This window comes from Vulpes lagopus, chromosome 18 (assembly GCF_018345385.1).
Source record: "Vulpes lagopus strain Blue_001 chromosome 18, ASM1834538v1, whole genome shotgun sequence".
Taxonomy (NCBI): Eukaryota; Metazoa; Chordata; class Mammalia; order Carnivora; family Canidae; genus Vulpes; species Vulpes lagopus.
Genome location: NC_054841.1, coordinates 17,042,220 through 17,060,945, shown reverse-complemented (window position 1 = coordinate 17,060,945; position 18,726 = coordinate 17,042,220). Strand labels below are relative to the sequence as shown.

Below are 18,726 nucleotides of genomic sequence, written 5' to 3'. Positions count from 1 at the left end.
TTTCCTTTCAAATACAGGAAAGTCATCTTTCCAAGCAAATAACCTGTCATTATTTTCCATATTGCAAAACCTAAATATTTAATACAAAATCTTAAAATCAGGATTATAAAACTGTCAAGGTTCATCCACATAGTACCTTGTGACAGGATTTTCTTTTTTGAGGCTGAGTAATATTCCATTGTGTGTAGAGACCAAATTTTCATTATTTTGTTCATTTGCCAATGGGACACTTTAGTTGCTTCCACTTCTTCACTACTGTGAAAACTGATGCAATGGACGTGGATATGCAAATATCTCTTGGAGATCTGGCTTTTGGTAGAATTGCTGGATCATATGGTAATGTTACTTTTAATTTTTTGAGGAAACCTCATACTGCTTTCCATGGTGGTTGTATCATATTACATCCCTACCAACAATGCATAAGAGTTCTAATTTCTTGGAATCCTCCTCAGTGTTTGTTATTTTGTGTTTATTATTCCTGTTACTATTACTGGCATCTTAATGCATGTGAGGTGATAGCTCAGTTGGTTTGATTTGCATTTCCCTAATGATTGGTGACTTTGAACATCTTTTCATAGGTTTGTTGGCCATTTTTTAACCTCTTTGCAGACATATCTATTAAAGTCTTTTGCCCAATTTTTAACCCAGCTATTTGTTTTTTGTTGTTGTTGAGTTGTAAGTTCTTTATATAGTCTGGATATTAACCCTTTCATACACACAGGATTTGTAAATATTTTCTCCCATTCCATAGGTTACCATTTTGCTCTGTTGTTTCCTCTATTTCACAGTTTTTAAGTTTGATGTAATCCCACTTGTCTATTTTTGTTTTGTCTCTGCTTTTGTTGTCATATCTAAAAAAAAATCACTGCCAAATCCAATGTCATGAAGCTTGTCTCATTTTCTCCTAGGAATTCTATAGTTTCAGTCTTAGGTTTACTTATTTAATCCATTTTGGGGGTTTTGTGTGTGTGTGTGTGTGTGTGTATGGTATGGTGTAAGAATCCAACTGCATCCTTCTATCTAGTTTACCCAACACAATCTGTTGAAGAGACCATCCTTTCCCCAATGTGTGGTCTCGGCAACCTCGGCAACCTCGTTAAAAGTCATTTAACTATATATGGGAGGGTTTCCAAAAAGTCTCTAATACCGTACATTAAATACCTCCCTGATTGAAATACTTAGGGTAGTTTCTGTGTTCATACTTAAAACCCAACTGTCAGATTCCTTAGGCTGGTATGTTCTAGCAACTACAGATGAGAAGGTTCCTAGAAGCTCAAAGTCTTATTTTAACCCTAGAACTCCTCAGGATTCTTAACGAAGAACATAGACTTTTGCTCATCCATAGCCTTTATAATTGCTTGACTTAATGACAAGTAATGCTTTTAGAATTCTGAGAAAATATAACCTGGCTTTCTTGATGATGAACACAATGCTTGGGAAAGAAAGCATTTTTAAAAGACACTGGCAGATTCTCGGGATGTCTAGAAACCAGTTCGCTAAGGTAAATGTTGCTTTCCAAAACTGAAGTGGCCTGGCATCCACATAGAGTATAATGGCAAAATAGTATTGGACTGGGGGCGGCACAGCAGGGTGGGAAGTCTATTGTAGAGAATGGGGAAATTTCTCTGACTAAATGTCTCAGTGATTAGCAACTGCAGGAAAATAATATCTGAAGGTGGACCTATGATCTTAAGGGTTGGGGGAGATAACTGCAGCTCTGAGAGCAGAGGAAGGTCGACAGGGAGGTTTATCTTCCGGTACCCATCTGCACACACTCATGAAAACAAATTCCCCTGTCAAGGAAATTCCTTGCAGCTGCCATGACTGACTGACAGAAAGACAAACTGATGAGGGGATAAGACCAAAGGATTTTTCACAGACATTGTATTTTATAAACGTGTCACTTAATTCTTCCAGTTAAAGGTGTATCCTTTTCTTCTTGAGTACAGTCCTATTGGTACAACTGACACAATAAAAATCTGATCACTGAGGATGGGGCTGGACAATAGAAATATAATGTGAGCCACACAGGCTAATTTTAAATTTTCTAGTAGCCACACTTTATTTTTTTTAAGGTTTTACTTATTTGTTTATTCATGAGAGATCCAGAAAGAAAGAGGCAGAGACAAGGCAGAGGGAGAAGCAGGCTCCATGCAGGGAGCCCGATGTGGGACTCAATCCAAGGTCTCCAGGGTCACACCCTGGGCCAAAGACAAGTGCTAAACCACTGAGCCACCCAGGCTGCCCTAGTAGCCACACTTTAAAGGTAAAAAAGAGGGGCATGGGAATGGTTAAATTAATTTTAATGATTTTTTACCTAGTCCAGTTTATCTACAATATCATCATTTCAACAACCAATATAAAAAGTATTAATAAGTGCCTTACATTCTTTTTTTCATGCTAAGTCTTCAAAATCTGACATGTATTCTGCATCTATAGAACTAGCCACATTTTAAGTGTTCAATAGCTGCATACATCTAGTAGCTACCATATTGGGACACCACTGGTCTAGCACATTCTCAAATGGGACTACAACGGGTTCTTGGGATTTCCAGATTATTGGACCTTATTTTATGGAGTCACACAAAAGTCATCTTATTTTCACTTAATAAATGATATTTTTGCTAACCTACAATTTTATCAAATCTCTCATAATCTATGTTATAATTCAAATTATAGTATTCAAAGCATAAAGATCTGTCTCCTCATTAAGAACAACACAATCCATATATTCAAAAAGGTGTTCACTTGGATTAGCCCAAGCCCCTGGAAAAGGAGCCAAACCAGATGAACAATCCATGGAAACCTCACCATCTATACTGAGCTGGCAACACTATGATTGTGAGGCTTCTTGGCAGTATCTTCCTCTCAGCCTGTCTGTCCCAGGAGTAGCTGAAATAGAAGCAGCAGAACACTGAGAGAAGTCATCTCTGCTGTCCAGACAGAGGTCTCTGATGCATAAATGCTTCCACTCATGTTCCCTTCTGACAAATTTTCAGAACAATTCACAGGCTTATTCTATCTGCATTCAGGTGGCCACTGATGGCTTCATCAGTTCAACAAGTGGATAGGATGGTCAACCCTCAGGGCCTAGAAGTAGGATATTTCCCTCATTTCCCAGGGAGAAGACCCCACAAAATGTTTTCAGGCTGCTTTAACACATAAAATATACAGCATGTAGGTGAATTAGTCAAATGTCTACTTATGATGCCTAAGTTAAGATTTAATGACATATTTAAAATCATGTTTCATAAGATAATGTACAGTGTTAAAAATAGAAAGTGGTTCAGAGCACAGACTCTGGAGACAGGCTGCCTGGGTTCAAATCTCAGCTCCTCCATTTTTGACTAACTTTTGGGTGAGTTACTTAACATTCTGGGTCTCATTTTCCTCATGTGTATAATAGGGGTAATCAGTAGTACCCAGTTTGTAGAAGTATTAAATGGGTTAAAATCACGTAAAGCCCCTAGAACACTGTCCAGTAAGTGGTGCACATGTGTTCAGTTACAAAACAGTGATTTGCTGTCCCTTCCCACATATTACAGAAACGTTCATTTGAACTTATCATCTGTACCACTGGCATCTGGATCTGTCCTCAGAGCAAGCCCTTCTTGGGTTGAACGACATCTGTCCACATCACCCTTACATCCAATTATAGCATTTGGATGCATTGCTTCTTTTATAGTCTAGAAAATACCGTTGAGGTGTTTTGTTATATGTATAGGAATACATTTTTAAATTTTGTTTATTTTAGTATTATTATCATTCCACATTATATTAGTTTCCGGTGTATAATGCAATGATTCGATGATTCTATACATTTGTATTTTTTTTCTTTGTTTGTTTTTGTTGCTTCTGTTGTTCCTTAAATTACATAGGAATAAAATCATATAGTACTTCTTTCTGTGACTTACTCACTTAGCTTAATACCCTCGAGTTCTATCCACGTTACAAATGGCCAATTTTAACTGTTTCTTATGACTAAGTAATATTCCTGTGTGTGTGTGCCCGCGTGTGGGTGCAAGCGCAGCCACATTTTCTTTATCCATTCATGTACTGATGTACTCTTGAGTTGGTTCCGTATCTTGGCTATTGTAAATAATACTATAATATGGAGGTACATGTATCTTTTCGAATTAGTGCTTTTGTTTTCTTTGGGTAAATACCCAGTAGTGGCATTACTAGATCCCATGATAACTCTTATTTTTCACTTTCTGAGGAATCTCCATACTGTTTTCCACAGTGACTACACCAATGTGCATTCCCACCAATAGTGCCCAAAAGTTCCTTTTTCTCCACATCCTTACCAACACATTATTTTTGTGTTTTTTTATTTCAGCCATTCTGACAAATCTAAAATGGTATCCTCACCGTGGCTTGAATTTACATTTTCCAGATGATTCGTGAGTTTGAGCATTTTTTTCATGTGTCTATTGGCCATCTGTAGGTTTTCTTTGGAAAAATGTCTATTCAAGTCCTCTGCCCATTTTTTAATTGAATTATTTGGCTTTTCTGAGATTGAGGTGTAGAAGTTCTTTATATATTTTGGCTATTAACTCCTTATCAGATAATATCATTTGAAAATATCTTCTTCCACTCAGTATGTTGACTTTATGTTTTGCTGTTACTTTTTTAAAGTATTTTCTTTTTTCTTCTTCTTTTTAAGTATTTTATTTATTTATTCATGAGGCTCCTTGTGGGGAGCCCGATGCAGGACTCAATCCCAGGTCTCCAGGATCATGCCCTGGGATGAAGGTGGCGCTAAACCACTGAGCCACTAGGGCTGCCCTTTTGCTGACTTTTAAATGGAGGTTTGAGATCATCCAAAACTGGACGTCAAGGCAAGCATCCATAAGGATATTACAACAGGCCTGTTTCCCCATTTATCTAACACAAGTTTTGGTGATTTTGATCACCAAAAAGAGCCTCTGTTGTTTTTCCAAGCCATCCTTATCATTTGTCATTATGTGGTCATATCCTCCAGGATAATCCTAAACCAGTCTTCGATTTTCTTGCCTTTTTTTTCCCTCTACCAATTCTGTTATCAAACAGAACTAGCACTGACTGGGGTCACTCCAGGCCAATGTAGTTTCCCTAATTAATTTTGTGGTTAAAAGTACACAAGAGACCACCTCATAATATAAAAATGCCCTGTAAGAACTTTTTCAAGAGGTGTCTAGAGACAAAGATCTTGCCTTTTATTTGGGCATTTGGGTACATTATGGATTTTATTATTTCTTCTCCCACTGCCATTGGGTGGGAATAAACATGGTCCATCCATCTAGTATAAGATCATGCAGCCCTGGCAGGTGAAAACCAGGTCTGAAGGGGTGATATGAAAGGAGGGCAATGACATAGCTGATTGAGAACCATGACCCGATGCATCATCTGCCTTCTTAGGAGGCCCTGGAGCAAGATGGTCAAGTACACAGACTCTGGGCACAGGCTTCCAGGGGGCAAATCCTGGCCCTACCATATGCTAACTGGGACCTTGGGCAGGTCACAAAAGCTTTTTGTTCCATCAGCTCCCTAATCTGTAACATGCAGATCACAGTATCTGTATCAGATGACTGTTAGCAGACCAAATAATATACTGAAGATGCTTAGCATAATACCTGCCACATAAAAGGCATCACATAAATATTGCTTTCCTACTATTATTGTCACTATTACCACATATGTACATTCTCCCTCCCTCCCTCCCCTCCCCTGCCCCCTTCCTCCTCTCCTCCTCAATACACAACAATTTGTTAAGCATGATATATGAGGAAACTGAGATGGTGTGGGAGAGAGTTAACTTGTAGAGACAGACTCAGCATTTCTTTAGAAATGAATATATAATATTTTATCATTAAAGAGGGAAGAAGAAAATGTATTGACTCAACAGTGGCTAGATGGGAACTTAAGAGCTCATAGCTTTAAGCCAATCAATAATATCTGGAGTGATTAAGGATGGTTAAAGACCTCTACTTCCCTATTGTTTTAATGTTAGCACTATGTTAAAGAAACAGTAGGTCAGTTTTTGAATACATCACATTTTTCCGATGGAGAACCTCTTACATAGGTCACAAGCAGATCTGCACATTTGCAAGAAAGTGCCAGTCCCCAGAGTGAAGGAAGGGATAATCCCCAGGATCCTTTTTATTTGCCCCAAGGATTAATTCCAGAGCAAGAGGCCAGACAAGCCAGGCCCTGGGACCAAATGGCCCACTCATCAGGCTGAGAAGTGCCTCTCCACATGCTCCAGGTACTACAAACATGCCAAAGAAAGGAGCAGCCTCCGCAGGGTTCTCCCCAAAATCCCTGATAGCAGTTTGCTTGTGACTTTCCAAACACTTATTCCTAATGCTAATTTAGTCCATATGTGGCTCACCTTCCCTATTTCAAGCCCAATGCAGGGCATAGGGAAGTCAGCAATGAGAAGCAACCCATGCCCTCCAGTAGCTCACAGTCCCAGTGAGGAATCAAAGATGTAATAAACTCGGCCACAGGAGCATAGAGAAGATGCAATTCTGTGTGGGTAGAATTAGGGAGGCCCTCCTGGAGGAGGTTAAATCAGTTCAGGGTTTTGATATAAAGGAAGAGAGAGAGGATAATGCCTTCTAGCCAAAGGCACAATGGTAGGACCTGCAAGGTTTGCGGCTGAAAACAAGAAAAATCAATTAGGACAATCTTTCCCCAAATTAGGAATGTTCTAAAGGATATCAGGAGGCTCCTCATGGCCAGAAAGCTAGAGATAGACTTGAAAGATAAGCAGAAATTAAGGCAGTTCTGGGGAACCAAGAAGAAGGTAGTTTGGAACCTCATTCAGTAGCATCTCTTGTGGCCCAGCCACCAACCCTGTCAGTGGACACCCCACTGCACAGGTCTCTGGCCCGTCCTCCCTAGATAGAAAGTCCTGGGCAGGAAGGGGCAGCAGAATTAGAGGCTGGACTCCCAAAATGAAAGCACAAAGGCCTCTCTCACATGATTATATAGAAGAAGAAAGGGAAACCAAGAGGGCGGAAGTGGAGGCTGAGGCTGGAGACAGATGCCAGGGTCGGATCATGAAAAAGTTCAATTATTAATAAGAGCAATTCATTCAGCAAATGTTCACCGTCCCTGCCTCCAAGGAGAACAGAAGCTAGCTGAGCAGCAGACTACAAAGAGGCTTACTACTTGTCAAACAAGCACTGGAGAGCCCCCATCTGCTTCTACAGCCGATGTCCACCTGGACTCGTCAGTGTGTGGACTGCTCTCTGGTTGATTATTACTTTGAGCATAATTCCTACTAATCCTCAGAAGGTCTCCAACCAGTCCATGAAGAGCTATAACACGCTGGTACTCAGGGGACCATCATCACTTCCTGACTTATGCTGACGGCTTCAGAATTTACCAAGAATATTCCCTACATCAATTTATAGACAAATATCCAGGATTCCATGTTTGACATGTGGATGATATTCTTCTTCCAGATTTCAAAGATAATATACAACCACTCCGTGTTTGGTACACAAGGGAGTGCAGAAATACATACATATGAAAGCAAATTTGAGAACTTCTATTAAACAGGAGCACAGAGATATACGTACAAGAACATTCACTGCAATGTGATTCAAGAGTGTGTAACTGGAAAGGACTTAAATATGCAACACTATAGAAAGCTTAAATAAATCGTGAAATAGTCAGTGTAATGGAAAACTAGGAAACCTTTAGAAAGTCTGCCTTTGAAGAGTATTTAAGGACATGGGAAAATGCTTAAAATAGCATTAAATAGAAAAATATAAACTTACATAAGTTTGCGTGCATATAGAACTTTTATTTTGTTCCTTATAGCTATCTCTACTGTGTATATTCTCTACAATGAGTATGAATTACTTTTGCAGTCCTATATCATGCCTTTAAATAGAAATGATTTTAAAAGCTGGTTAGTTGATCACATGCCATGTATACAACCTATGTTTATCTTGGATTTGAAACCTGGATCCTCTTTCATATAGAACTTGCATGAGGTTGGACCAATTACTTCATGTCTCTGGGGCTTGGTTTTCTCAAAGGAAAGAGGAGACAAGATCTTTGAACTCTTGGGATGGTAGCACATTAAGCATTTTCCTGTACATTTCATCTCCTCTAATTCTTGGTTAGAGTGAACGCATATAAAAATGTCAGTTCTCGGGGATCCTTGGGTGGTGCAGCAGTTTGGCGCCTGCCTTTGGCCCAGGGCGTGATGCTGGAGACCCGGGATCAAATCCCACGTCGGGCTCCCGGTGCATGGGGCCTGCTTCTCCCTCTGCCTGTGTCTCTACCTCTGTGTGTGTGTGTGTGACTATCATAAATAAATAAAAATTTTATTAAAAAAATGTCAGTTCTCTTAACAGAAAGGGAAGGTTCCTATACTTACAGTACTCAGCTGTGAGTTCTAATGTCGAAAAGGTGATAGGATCAAGATAGAGTTATGTGACTGACCCAGTAACAGTGTCCTAGGGCTGCCATAACAAATTGCCACAAAGTAGGTGGCTTATGACAACAGAAACTTAACCTCTCAGGGATACAGGGTTGACAAGTCTGAAATCAAGGTGCTGGCAGGGAAATGTTCTCCCCAAGTTTCTAGGGCAGGAGGTTTCTGGTGTCTGCTAGTAATCTTTGGCATTCCGTGACCTGTAGATGCATGGCTCCTATCTCTGCCTTTATCTTCACATGGCCACTTTCCTTGTGTCTCTCCTCCTCAAGCAGTCCCGCTATGACCAGTGCCATCAAGGAAAATGAGCACCACAACCCGGAGATTGTCCCACAATAGGTGGATTGGTTGACATATTCCTTCCTGTCTCTGTGTGAATGCCTGTATGTGTTTTCTCTGGACTTTTCCTAACATCTGCCCCTTCCAGTCAGGTAACTAACTAGGATCTTTGCATGTCTCTGCTCTAGAAATTTGTGAAGGAGGCAGAAAAGCTGCTTCATGTCACAGGTCCCTTCTTTCCCCTCCTTGTTTGAAATCTTGAACTTAAGAGATAAGGAATTCAATAGGGCTGGACCACAAGGGTGTGCCTGTTGGGTTTAGAAAGTGAACAGAAATTGTCTTCCACAGTGGGAAGGGTGAGTGCTGGGTCCTGTTGGTCTCATGCTGCCCTATGGCATGAGCCCCAGAAACAATGCTGAGTGATGCCCCTCGGCTGGCTGGACTCCACAAAAGGGATCCAAGCCTGGGAAGCAGCAGCAGAATTACTAGACCTAAAGGGACCATGGAAATGGGAAAGTGGGCTTCTAAGAAGAAACCTCAATAGGCTGGTCTAAATGCCAAGACATCTGTAGACCCCTATGGAAGGGAGAGCCCCCAAAATAACAATTATGGCTAACTCCCTGAAGGCTCAGGGTCAGATTGAAGTTGATGTAAAGGTAGCATTTCTTACACACCTGGGTTTTCAGCCTCACAGTCAACCTTACTACATCCCAACACTTAAATAGCCTACAAGCGTAAGAAATTGGAGGACACCTCCATAGCCCTACTGCCTCTGGCTTTAGCTCTTTTAAGAGGACACTTACAGCCTTGCCTACCCCCTTCAGCCCCCTAAAGAACCCGTCACTGGACCTTGGACTGTCTCCCCGTGTGAACATGCGGGCACTACGCCAAGGCTGGGGAAGGCAGAGCTAGAAACCAGAAGCAGCTTCAGGAAGTTCCAGGGACCAGATCCAGGCTTGCAGAGAGGCTCTGTGGGTGTAGTCACCCCCATCCCCCTAGAACAGCCCCAGGAAGGTGAGGTCACAGCAAAGCCAGGTCTGAAGCCTGGAATGTCAGGCCAAGGGCTCTTCCCATGGAAAAGGAAGAGACAGATTCTGATAGTGACTGCATGCAGCACTGAATTAACTGAGCCAACAGAAGAAGTATGCAAGCCCTCAGGGCAGCAAGTACCCTAGGTATTGAAAAGCCCCTCTGGGTCTCTCAGGGACCCATGCAGACCGCCTGCTGCGTGGTGCACCTGGGTAAAGCAGCATCTAGGGTCAGGTGAGCTTGAAGGAGCGGGCAAGGTTCTAAGGAGAACTTAGACTTACAGTTGCAGAGATCTTGAGAAACAGCGAAGAGCACAGGGTAACCAGTACTGTTTAAGCCCTACTATGTGCAGACACTTCACCCTCACTCAGGCATCAATCTGTTTAACTCTCACCCTGGTTCCCATGCTAAAGAGGAGGAAACTGAGGCCCAGATTAAGGACCCAGAGTCACTGAGCTATGGCACAGGATTGGAATAAGCTGGAATGGAATCATGTTTATGATGAGAACTTTGAAAGCCAAGATCAGGATACTATGGGAAGAGCAACGAGGGAATCTTTCTTCACATAGACTGGTAAGGGACAATCTCCCTAAGGAGGAGCCTTTTGAGCTGAGGCCTAAAGAAATCAGCTAAGCAAAGAGTGGAGAAATCCATTTCAGTGAAAGGGAACAGCACATGCAAATGTCCTGAGCCAAGAAAGAATCTGATAGTCTTTCAATCTCCAAGGAACTGAATGGAGCCAGTGTGTCTGGGGCATTTTGAGAAGACAACAGGCTTGGAGAAGACACCAGATCATGCAGAACCTTGCAGTCTCAGTAAGGAGTTCAGATTTCAAGCCATGTGCCAGGAGAAGCCAGCAGAGAGATTAAGTGCCCAAATGACACAGTGTGATTTACCCACACTCCAGCACATAGTTTGTCACACAGAAGGTGATCAGTCAAAGGTTGTGGAACATCTGAATAAATAGACTCAAACTAGACTTCCAAAGGATGGAAACTGCTGGTTTTACAGAAGGAAAAGTAAGATTTCAGTTTTTGCCCAGGAGAAGAACAAACAATTTTGCCTAATCCAAATTCACTTTCATGCCTCTCTGCCTAAGAAGCACGCAGAGCCGCTGAAATCCACAGGCGCATCATGACAGAATAATTTCAGTGATCATTATCAAATGCCTCTATTTAGAAAAGCTCAGAAGATTGTATTAGCACAATCCAATATTTATGAAATGACACTCTGCCATAATGAGGGGCTGAGAAAATTAAGATTAGAAGCAAGAGTTATTCCTTTGGGAAGAGAGATTGGCACGGTGGGAAAAGCAATGTCACTCAGCTTCTTAGAACCTTAGTTTCCTGGTCTGTAAAATGGAAGGATTATAGGAAAGATTAAAAATGCATGGTCACAGGCAGCCCGGGTGGCTCAGCGGTTTAGCGCCGCCTTCAGCCCAAGGTGTGATCCTGGAGTCCTGGGATCTAGGCCCACGTCAGGTTCCCTGCATGGAGCCTGCTTCTCCCTCTGCCTGTCTCTGCCTCTCTCTCTCTCCCTCTCCCTCTCTCTCTCTGCCTCTCATGAATAAATAAATATCTTTAAAAAATAAAAATAAAAATGGTCAGTTTATAGAGGGCCTAAAGGCATTTGAAGATCATTATGATTCATTTCTTCATTTAAAAAGCACTTGAAGGGCACTAGGGTGGCTCAGCTGGTTGAGCATCTGACTTTGGCTGAGGTCATGATCCCAGAGTCCCAGCTCTGGGATCCCATGATCCCATGATCCCATCGGGCTCCTAGTTCAGTGGGGGGTCTGCTTCTCCCTCTGCCCCGCCCCCTGTTCATGCTCACTCTCACTCCCTCTCTCAAATAATCTTTAAAAAAAATAAAAATAAATAAAAAACACTTGATAGTGAAGTAAGTCAGGGAAAGACAAATATCCTATGATTTCAGATACACATGGAATCTAAAAAACAAATGAATAAACAAAAAGGAGAATTAGACCCAAAAACACAAAACTAAATTAGTGGTTGCCAAAGGGAAGGGGAGTAGAGATGGGCAAAATGGGTTAAGTGGAGTGGAGAGTACAGACGTCCAGTGGATGAAAGGCACAGAACAGGGAATATAGTCAATGGTGTTATAACAGCACCATATGGGCACAGAGGGTAGCTACAGTTACAGTGAGAACAGCATAACATATAGACTTGTTGAATCACTATGGAGTACACTCAAAACTAATACAACATTGTGTGTCAATGATACTTCAATTTTAAAAAGAAAAAATAAATGAGCAAAAAAAGAGCAAATTTTTTTACTAAAAAAATAAGTAAAATACACCTGATAAAGACTATTTGGCCATCCATCCATACAACAAAATGTTAATTTGTTCATACTATATACAATCACCATATTAAGCCCTAAGATAACACAATGAACAAGACTGTCACGGTCTACATGCACATGGAATTTCTCATCTGAAGGTAAAAACATACACTGAGCAAATAACATCCACAGTGACATGTCATTGAGAAAAAGTCCATGATGCAATGGGAAATATTTACAGAAAGAGCTGACCCAGGTAAGTATCTAGGATGTGCTGTCCTAAGAAAGGACTGAGATAGGAAGGATAAGTACAAGAGTACAAGGTGGAGGAAAATGTTAAAAAGAGTGGTCTTTCCTGAGACAAGGAATGTGGCAAAGCAAGTATAAGAGGAGGGAAAAAAGATAACTCAAGAGCTCAATTTTGGAGATGTTGAGTTTGGAGAGCCTCCAAGACCCCACAGGGCTTCAGGTGGGCTAAAGATTAGCAGGAAAACCATAAGTGTGCATGCAAAACAAATACACATACTAAAAGATCTGGATGTGTTTGGCCAACAATAAAGATGGCCAGGCAAAATGGAGCACATGGTACATTTCAGCAAAGTGCGCTGGACTCTTTGGATCCCTAATGGAATGAATGATTCTATCAACTAAACCAAGACACTTCTGAAAGTAAACTCAGAAATGTTTAAAATGATGATGGGGCAACAGGCATACAGGTTGTTCCACAGGTACCTTAAGAAGGGGCACACGTAGTTGTTGGTGACTTTGCTCATGCCAAGTAAGTTCCTACCAGATCTGCAAAGCTCAATTTTGTACCATAGCACAGATTTATTTTATCTGGGGCTGGTGTCTACACTCACAAAAACCTTAAACGACAATTTACACCTTTGACTGGAAGTACATAGAATCATCCAGTAGCCTCCTGCTCTGGAGCCGAACTCACAGTCACACAGGCTACACCCTTACCTGTACATCTTGGAGCACCACTTCCTGTCTCCTGCTTAGTGGCATCCTGGTAAACATCCCCAGAGGATGCCAAAAAGACGTGCCAGTTGGGCAGTGGGTGGTGTAGGTCTAGAGTTCATACAAGATGTCCGATGGCAACTGAAGGCATAGGAGTGGTGGAGGCCATCCATAATGTGATGGTTAATTTTGTGTGTCAACTTGCCTGGGCTATAAGATGTCCAAAGAGCTGCTAAACATTATTTCTGGGAGTATCTATGAGGGTATTTCCAGAATAGATTAGCATTTAAATTGGCAAACTGAGTAAGGCAGACAGCCCTCCTCAAGGCAGGAGGCATCATCCACTTGTGGGCTCAAACAGAACAAAAAGGAAGAGTGAGTTACTCACTCTTCTACTCTACTTGAGTTACAGGCACCATCTTCTCCTGCCCTCAAATATCAGTGTTCCTGGTTCTTGAGATTTCAAACTCAGATCAGAGTTTATACCATCAGCCCTGGATCCCACCACTGGTTTTCCAGCTTGCACACAACAGATCATGGGACTTCTCAGCCTCCATACAGTGTGAGCCAATTCCTGTACTAAATCTCCTTTTAAATGTATCTCTGTATATATATCCCATTGATTCTGTTTCTCTGGAGAACCTAATACACATGGAGACAGTATAGAACAAGCCTAAGATCTCCCATATTTAGTGGGCAGAGTGAGGAAGAGTACCAGAAGGTGCTGGTGGAAAAAAAAAAAAAAAAGACAAGATAATACGTAGGTTAGAGGGAGCCCTTGAGTGGGGAGGAACCACAGGCATGATGTTCCCTCTCCAACAACCAAATGTCTTTACTCCTGTACTTGAGATCACATATCCAAAGAGGTGATCCTAATGTTCCCATAGTTATAACTCTTCCTGCCGTATGTCCCCAGAAAAGCCTTTTCACAATTCAACACACCTAGGCATACCCCACCCTAAATGTATTCTGAGTGCTCCTCTTCCGGGGGGCCTCCCCTAGAATAAATCAGGTGTCACTCTCATATGCCTGGACAAGCAGCATCAAGAAAGTATAGTAGCCCTTTAGCCCCACTGGTTAAGGATAAGCTGGGCATTCAGGGTGTCAGGACATTAACTCTATGAGTAATATTCTGACTGTGTCAGTTTCCCTAGATATATAAAAGCTATGTCTATGTGTCCTGGAAGAAGAGGAATGACCTCATTCTTCAGAATTTCCTTCCCACAAAACCCAACTACTCTGAGGTTCTCAAGCAAAACCTAGGGATGCCCTAACCTGTAGCTAAATCTAGACCCTTAAAGCTACAAGAAATGTTAAAGGTTCCTGAGTCCAGGTGACAAGTGATTTCTACTACATAAAGAATTCACTCAGCCTTGGTTTGAATACCTCTAGGGATGAGGAACTTACTACCAATGAAACTGTCTACTGCCCTCTCAGACAGCTCAATCCGTAAGAAAGTCTGTCCCCACAAGTCATCCCAAAGGGGGGGTCATCCTCATCACAGCCTCAAGTGCAGGGGATCATGTACCTGTGGGCACTGCTGGGTCCAGCATTGGTTTCTCCCACGTGTTAATCTGCTCCCAGGTAAACCCATTGGTCCCGAGGGCCACGCTATAGCCACAGTTGCTATAGTGCTCGTCAAAGGAACAGCCACCTGCAGACAAAAGAGATATGGGTAAATACATTGTTGCATCTGAGGCTTGGCTCGTTACCCCTGTCTCATCAGCTCTTCATTTACAGCTTCGAATGTTAAACTCTGGAGAAGATTAAGAAGGAAAAAAAAGGCAAGCAAATTGGATTTTTATATTTGCTTTGGTGCTCTCAGGAAAGGTGCTGGCATCTGTAGGCCCCCTTATTTAAAAAAGTTAATAAGGCTAGTTTCATTGATTTCAATCTTCCTTCCTGAGAAAGTAAACAGCAACGTTTCATTCTAACTAGGAAAAATGAATGCCAGGGCATGCCTCTGTGATCACTTCCTGCCACAGAGAGAGATGCGGGAGGCAGCAGAGAGAGCACCGGCTCCAGAGCCCAGACAGACCAGCCACGGATCTCAGCTAGGCCAATCCAGGCCAATCCGGGCCAATCCGGGCCAATCCGGGCCAGCTGCTTCCTCACCTGCATCTCAGGGCCCTCACCTGTGGCACGAGCCACAGACAGAAATGCCATAAGAATTAAACAGAATCACATATAAAGTAACTGGCACAGAATAAATTCTCCACATCCATCCCCTTCCTTATAAAAGTGGTTTGTGAAAATTCGTATTTCATGGCATAAAGATCAAATTTGTAAGGAATCAGACAATCGTGCCCCTGGAAGATAGTAAAGTTGATTTTCACAGTGTTTAAAGTCAGCCACCATTTTACACAAGTTGTATCAATTCAGTTCTGATGAGGATTTACTAGGCATATATGCCATATGCTGTAGATCCCCTCCAAGTGACACTGACAAAGATGCAGGGTACAGAACCAGGGCTCCAAGGAGCAAATGCTGGCCTATCTGGAGAAACAGGGGCCGTGACATCTTGAAGGAGGACTGACTGATCAGGGCTCAGGAGGATCCAGCATCTCCGTGGAAGGGTATCCAGGGTAAGCTGGTGGGACACAGAGGCGGCACAGACCAGTATTCCACAGCAGCTTCCTGACTGGTCTTCCAGACCCAGTTTCACACCCAGTCTAGCTTTGCCACTGCCCCCCATATCTCCTTGATGCTCAGGTCTCATCACACCACTGTCTCCCTCCCTTATACACTCCTGCTTCCCGATCACCCATGTCCATGTGGTTCTGATCCACCTACAGAAGGCATCCCTCACTAGCCCCAGCCTGTATCTACAGCCTCCTCCAACATCACACCATCGTCTCCACTAGCTGCCAAGGTCAAGCCCTTCTCTGTACCCCAGGCCTGGGATGTTCTCTGCTTAGTGGGATGGAAGTTCTGTTGACCCATATAATACGGAAGACAGTCACAACACTACTAAAAAACCCTATGACGCCAAGGCTTTCCCCACTTTCCTTTCTTGCTGTGAATAAGAACCTGGAAGAGTTGGCCCTTACCACCCCAATCTGGAGTCTCAGCTGCACTAAGGAGGGGCTGGGCCTACTTCGCTATTGTAGGACTTTGGGCTTGAGTAAAGACTATTAAATAACTTTGCATTAAAAAGCAGGAATTTGATGTATCTTATGTGAATACCTAGGTTAAAAAGGAAAGGAGACAAAGGGGCCCAAGAAACAATGAAAAGCAGAAACCTACAGAAGATGACAGCCAGTCAGAAATTTCCTGTGATAGAAACTGGATGATACCTTGGTAGGAACTAAAATATCTAATTTCATTTATTCATCCTTTGATTCACCAAGTGTTGTTCTTTAAAGATACATTTATTTGAGAGAGTGAGTGCAAGCAAGGGGAAGGGGAGAGAGAGAGAGGGAGGGTCTCAAGCATTCTCCCCACTGAGCTCGGAGCTTGACATAGAGCTCAACATGTTGACCCCGAGATCATGACCTCAGCAGAAATCAAGAGTCAGACACTCAACGGACTGAGCCACCCAAGTGTGCCAATTCAACACCTGTTTAACCAAGCAGTTAGTGCAGATCCAACAGAGTCTGAGGCCCAGCAGTTTTCAGAAGCAGCTGCTATCACTCTTCAGCAAGACAGACCAACGGTAAACAAGGAAATGAATAAACCTGCAGGCATTTCAGCATCACGCCAGAAAGGCTGCCTTTGGGGCGGGTTAGAGGAGACTAGCAGCCTGGAGCCCAGGAAGCCCTCCCACACTTCCCGGAAACAGTTCCCTGTCCTGTGCTATAACGTCCCCCTCCACACCCAGCTGCTCAGGGGGAGCTGGCCACACATGGCAGCCATGTGCCACCAGTACCTGAGGGAACTGAGGGAAGAAGGGCGATGACCAGTGTGTGTGGACATGTGTCAACGGGCAAGGATGGGAGGCCCAGGAGATGCGAGGAAAAGTTCCCTCACCCCAGAAACAGCAGAGAAGAATGACAAGGAGGGAACCAATCAAGCAGTTTCCACTAGACAGCTCTGGCACATAGTAGGGCTTCAATATCTGTCAAGCGAAGGAACCAATAATCCTAAGGGGACACCTGACACAGACAAAGCTCGGCTTCAGTACCCACGGGCACAGACTCCCCTCACTCAACCAGCTCTTCCAGGTCTCATACTGACCCCTTCTACTGAGAAAGCTCCTTCCCCACATGGCCTGACAAATCCCAAGTGATCCTCCCAAACATCTTCTTCTATCAACTTCCCGAGCCAGAAGAGGGTATGAAAGCCCCAAGACCTTTACAATTTAAAAACAGTGATGGCAGCAGATGTGTTGCTCTTTTGGAGAACCAACTTCCCCTCCCTCTATGTCTCCATGCCATCACCTGCCAGGAGCCCAGCCCAGAGAGACAAACGAATCATGTCAACACCATGGACAACAGATCCTGATGTGCTGGAACTGATATGCAAGGAGCACCTGCAGCATCTCCTAGTCCACTGGAAATCTGACTTAGCATCCTAAACTGAGATCAGTCTCCAGGGCACAAGAAGGAAAACAGTGGCTAAGACCATGCTATGTGTATGGCACACTGTTTGGGTCTTCTCTCTTGTGCACACAAGAGATGGGGCACACAGGTGGTTCAGCTGATTAAGTGTCCAACTCTTGATTTCAGCTCAGATCATGATCTCAGGGTCATGAGATGATCAAGCCCTCTCTCTCCCTTTCCTCCTCCATTAAAAAAAAAAAAAAAAAAAAAAAGCACTATGTCATCAGGCCACTTGCATCTGGAAAGACCATGCAGTAAACCCTAGAAACAGATAACAGACTGATATCCACCATATGCATGTTACATGAACTGCCCCTAAAAATGATCTCTTACAAGCAATCTTCCTCACTGTCTCTGCTGTGAGGAACTTCAAACCTATAGGTGAAGATGGGGGTATCAAAGGAAAAAAGAGGTCTAGATCACTGAGACACTCACTGGAAGTAAGCCAACCAGTCACCTGACCAGTGATACCAGCATTAACCTTTCAAGAGCAAAATAGCAACTTGTCTTATGTTGCTGACATCTTAGGGATGGACTATGACCCCAGGAGAACCTTTTGCACCCTAACAAACGTAAGAAGCACACTCTCTAGAGCATCTGCTCCAGGCCAGGCAATATACTAGACACTGACTGTGTATTTTATCTCATCTGCTTTCACTTCATGTTTGCAGCTTACTGAGGTAGGTTATCATCCCTATTCTACGTACAAGGAAATTAATGCGTTGAGGGGTTAAGTGGTCTTCTCAGCTCACATGGAAGGGAGTTTTAGAGCCAAAATTAATTCTGTGGTGACCTAAGGGCACAACCCAGGCTCCTTCTAATAGATCAGAGTAAGAATGTGTTCCCTAAAACCAAGGACCCAAGTCTTTCACCTACAAGGGTATGAGAGAGGATCAGGCAGGCAAAGAGCTTCCAGGATGCCTGGGCCTCTCCCATTAGAAAACATTCCTTTGCTTAGTCTAGAAACACTTAAAGTTGTTGTTGTTGTTGTTGTTGTTGTTGTTGTTTTTAAGCGTGTTCTGTGTGGGGGCATGGAATCAACATACAGAATTCTTACACTCGCGTAGGTGGCTGAGTGCACGGAAAGAGAACAACATAAACATACATTTAAGGTGCAAAAACGTAAAAACCACCTTCATGGGGTTGTGCTGAAGCTCAGAGATCCCATTCAAA

At 42.9% G+C, this 18,726-nt stretch overlaps 1 protein-coding gene across 9 annotated transcripts in view; it reads right to left on the bottom strand.

The window, feature by feature from the left end:
- Window positions 1–18,726, bottom strand: part of PTPRT (protein tyrosine phosphatase receptor type T) — a 1,030,023-nt gene that overhangs the window by 753,968 nt on the left and 257,329 nt on the right. For 8 of the 9 annotated variants that reach the window (XM_041733397.1, XM_041733399.1, XM_041733398.1 and 5 more), the window contains exon 2: window positions 14,541–14,666. In XM_041733397.1, coding sequence (XP_041589331.1) covers window positions 14,541–14,666 — 126 coding nt within the window. Of the gene's footprint in view, window positions 1–13,015; window positions 13,035–14,540; window positions 14,667–18,726 lie in introns of those variants that run through there. The other variant, XM_041733405.1, reaches the window with a different exon arrangement.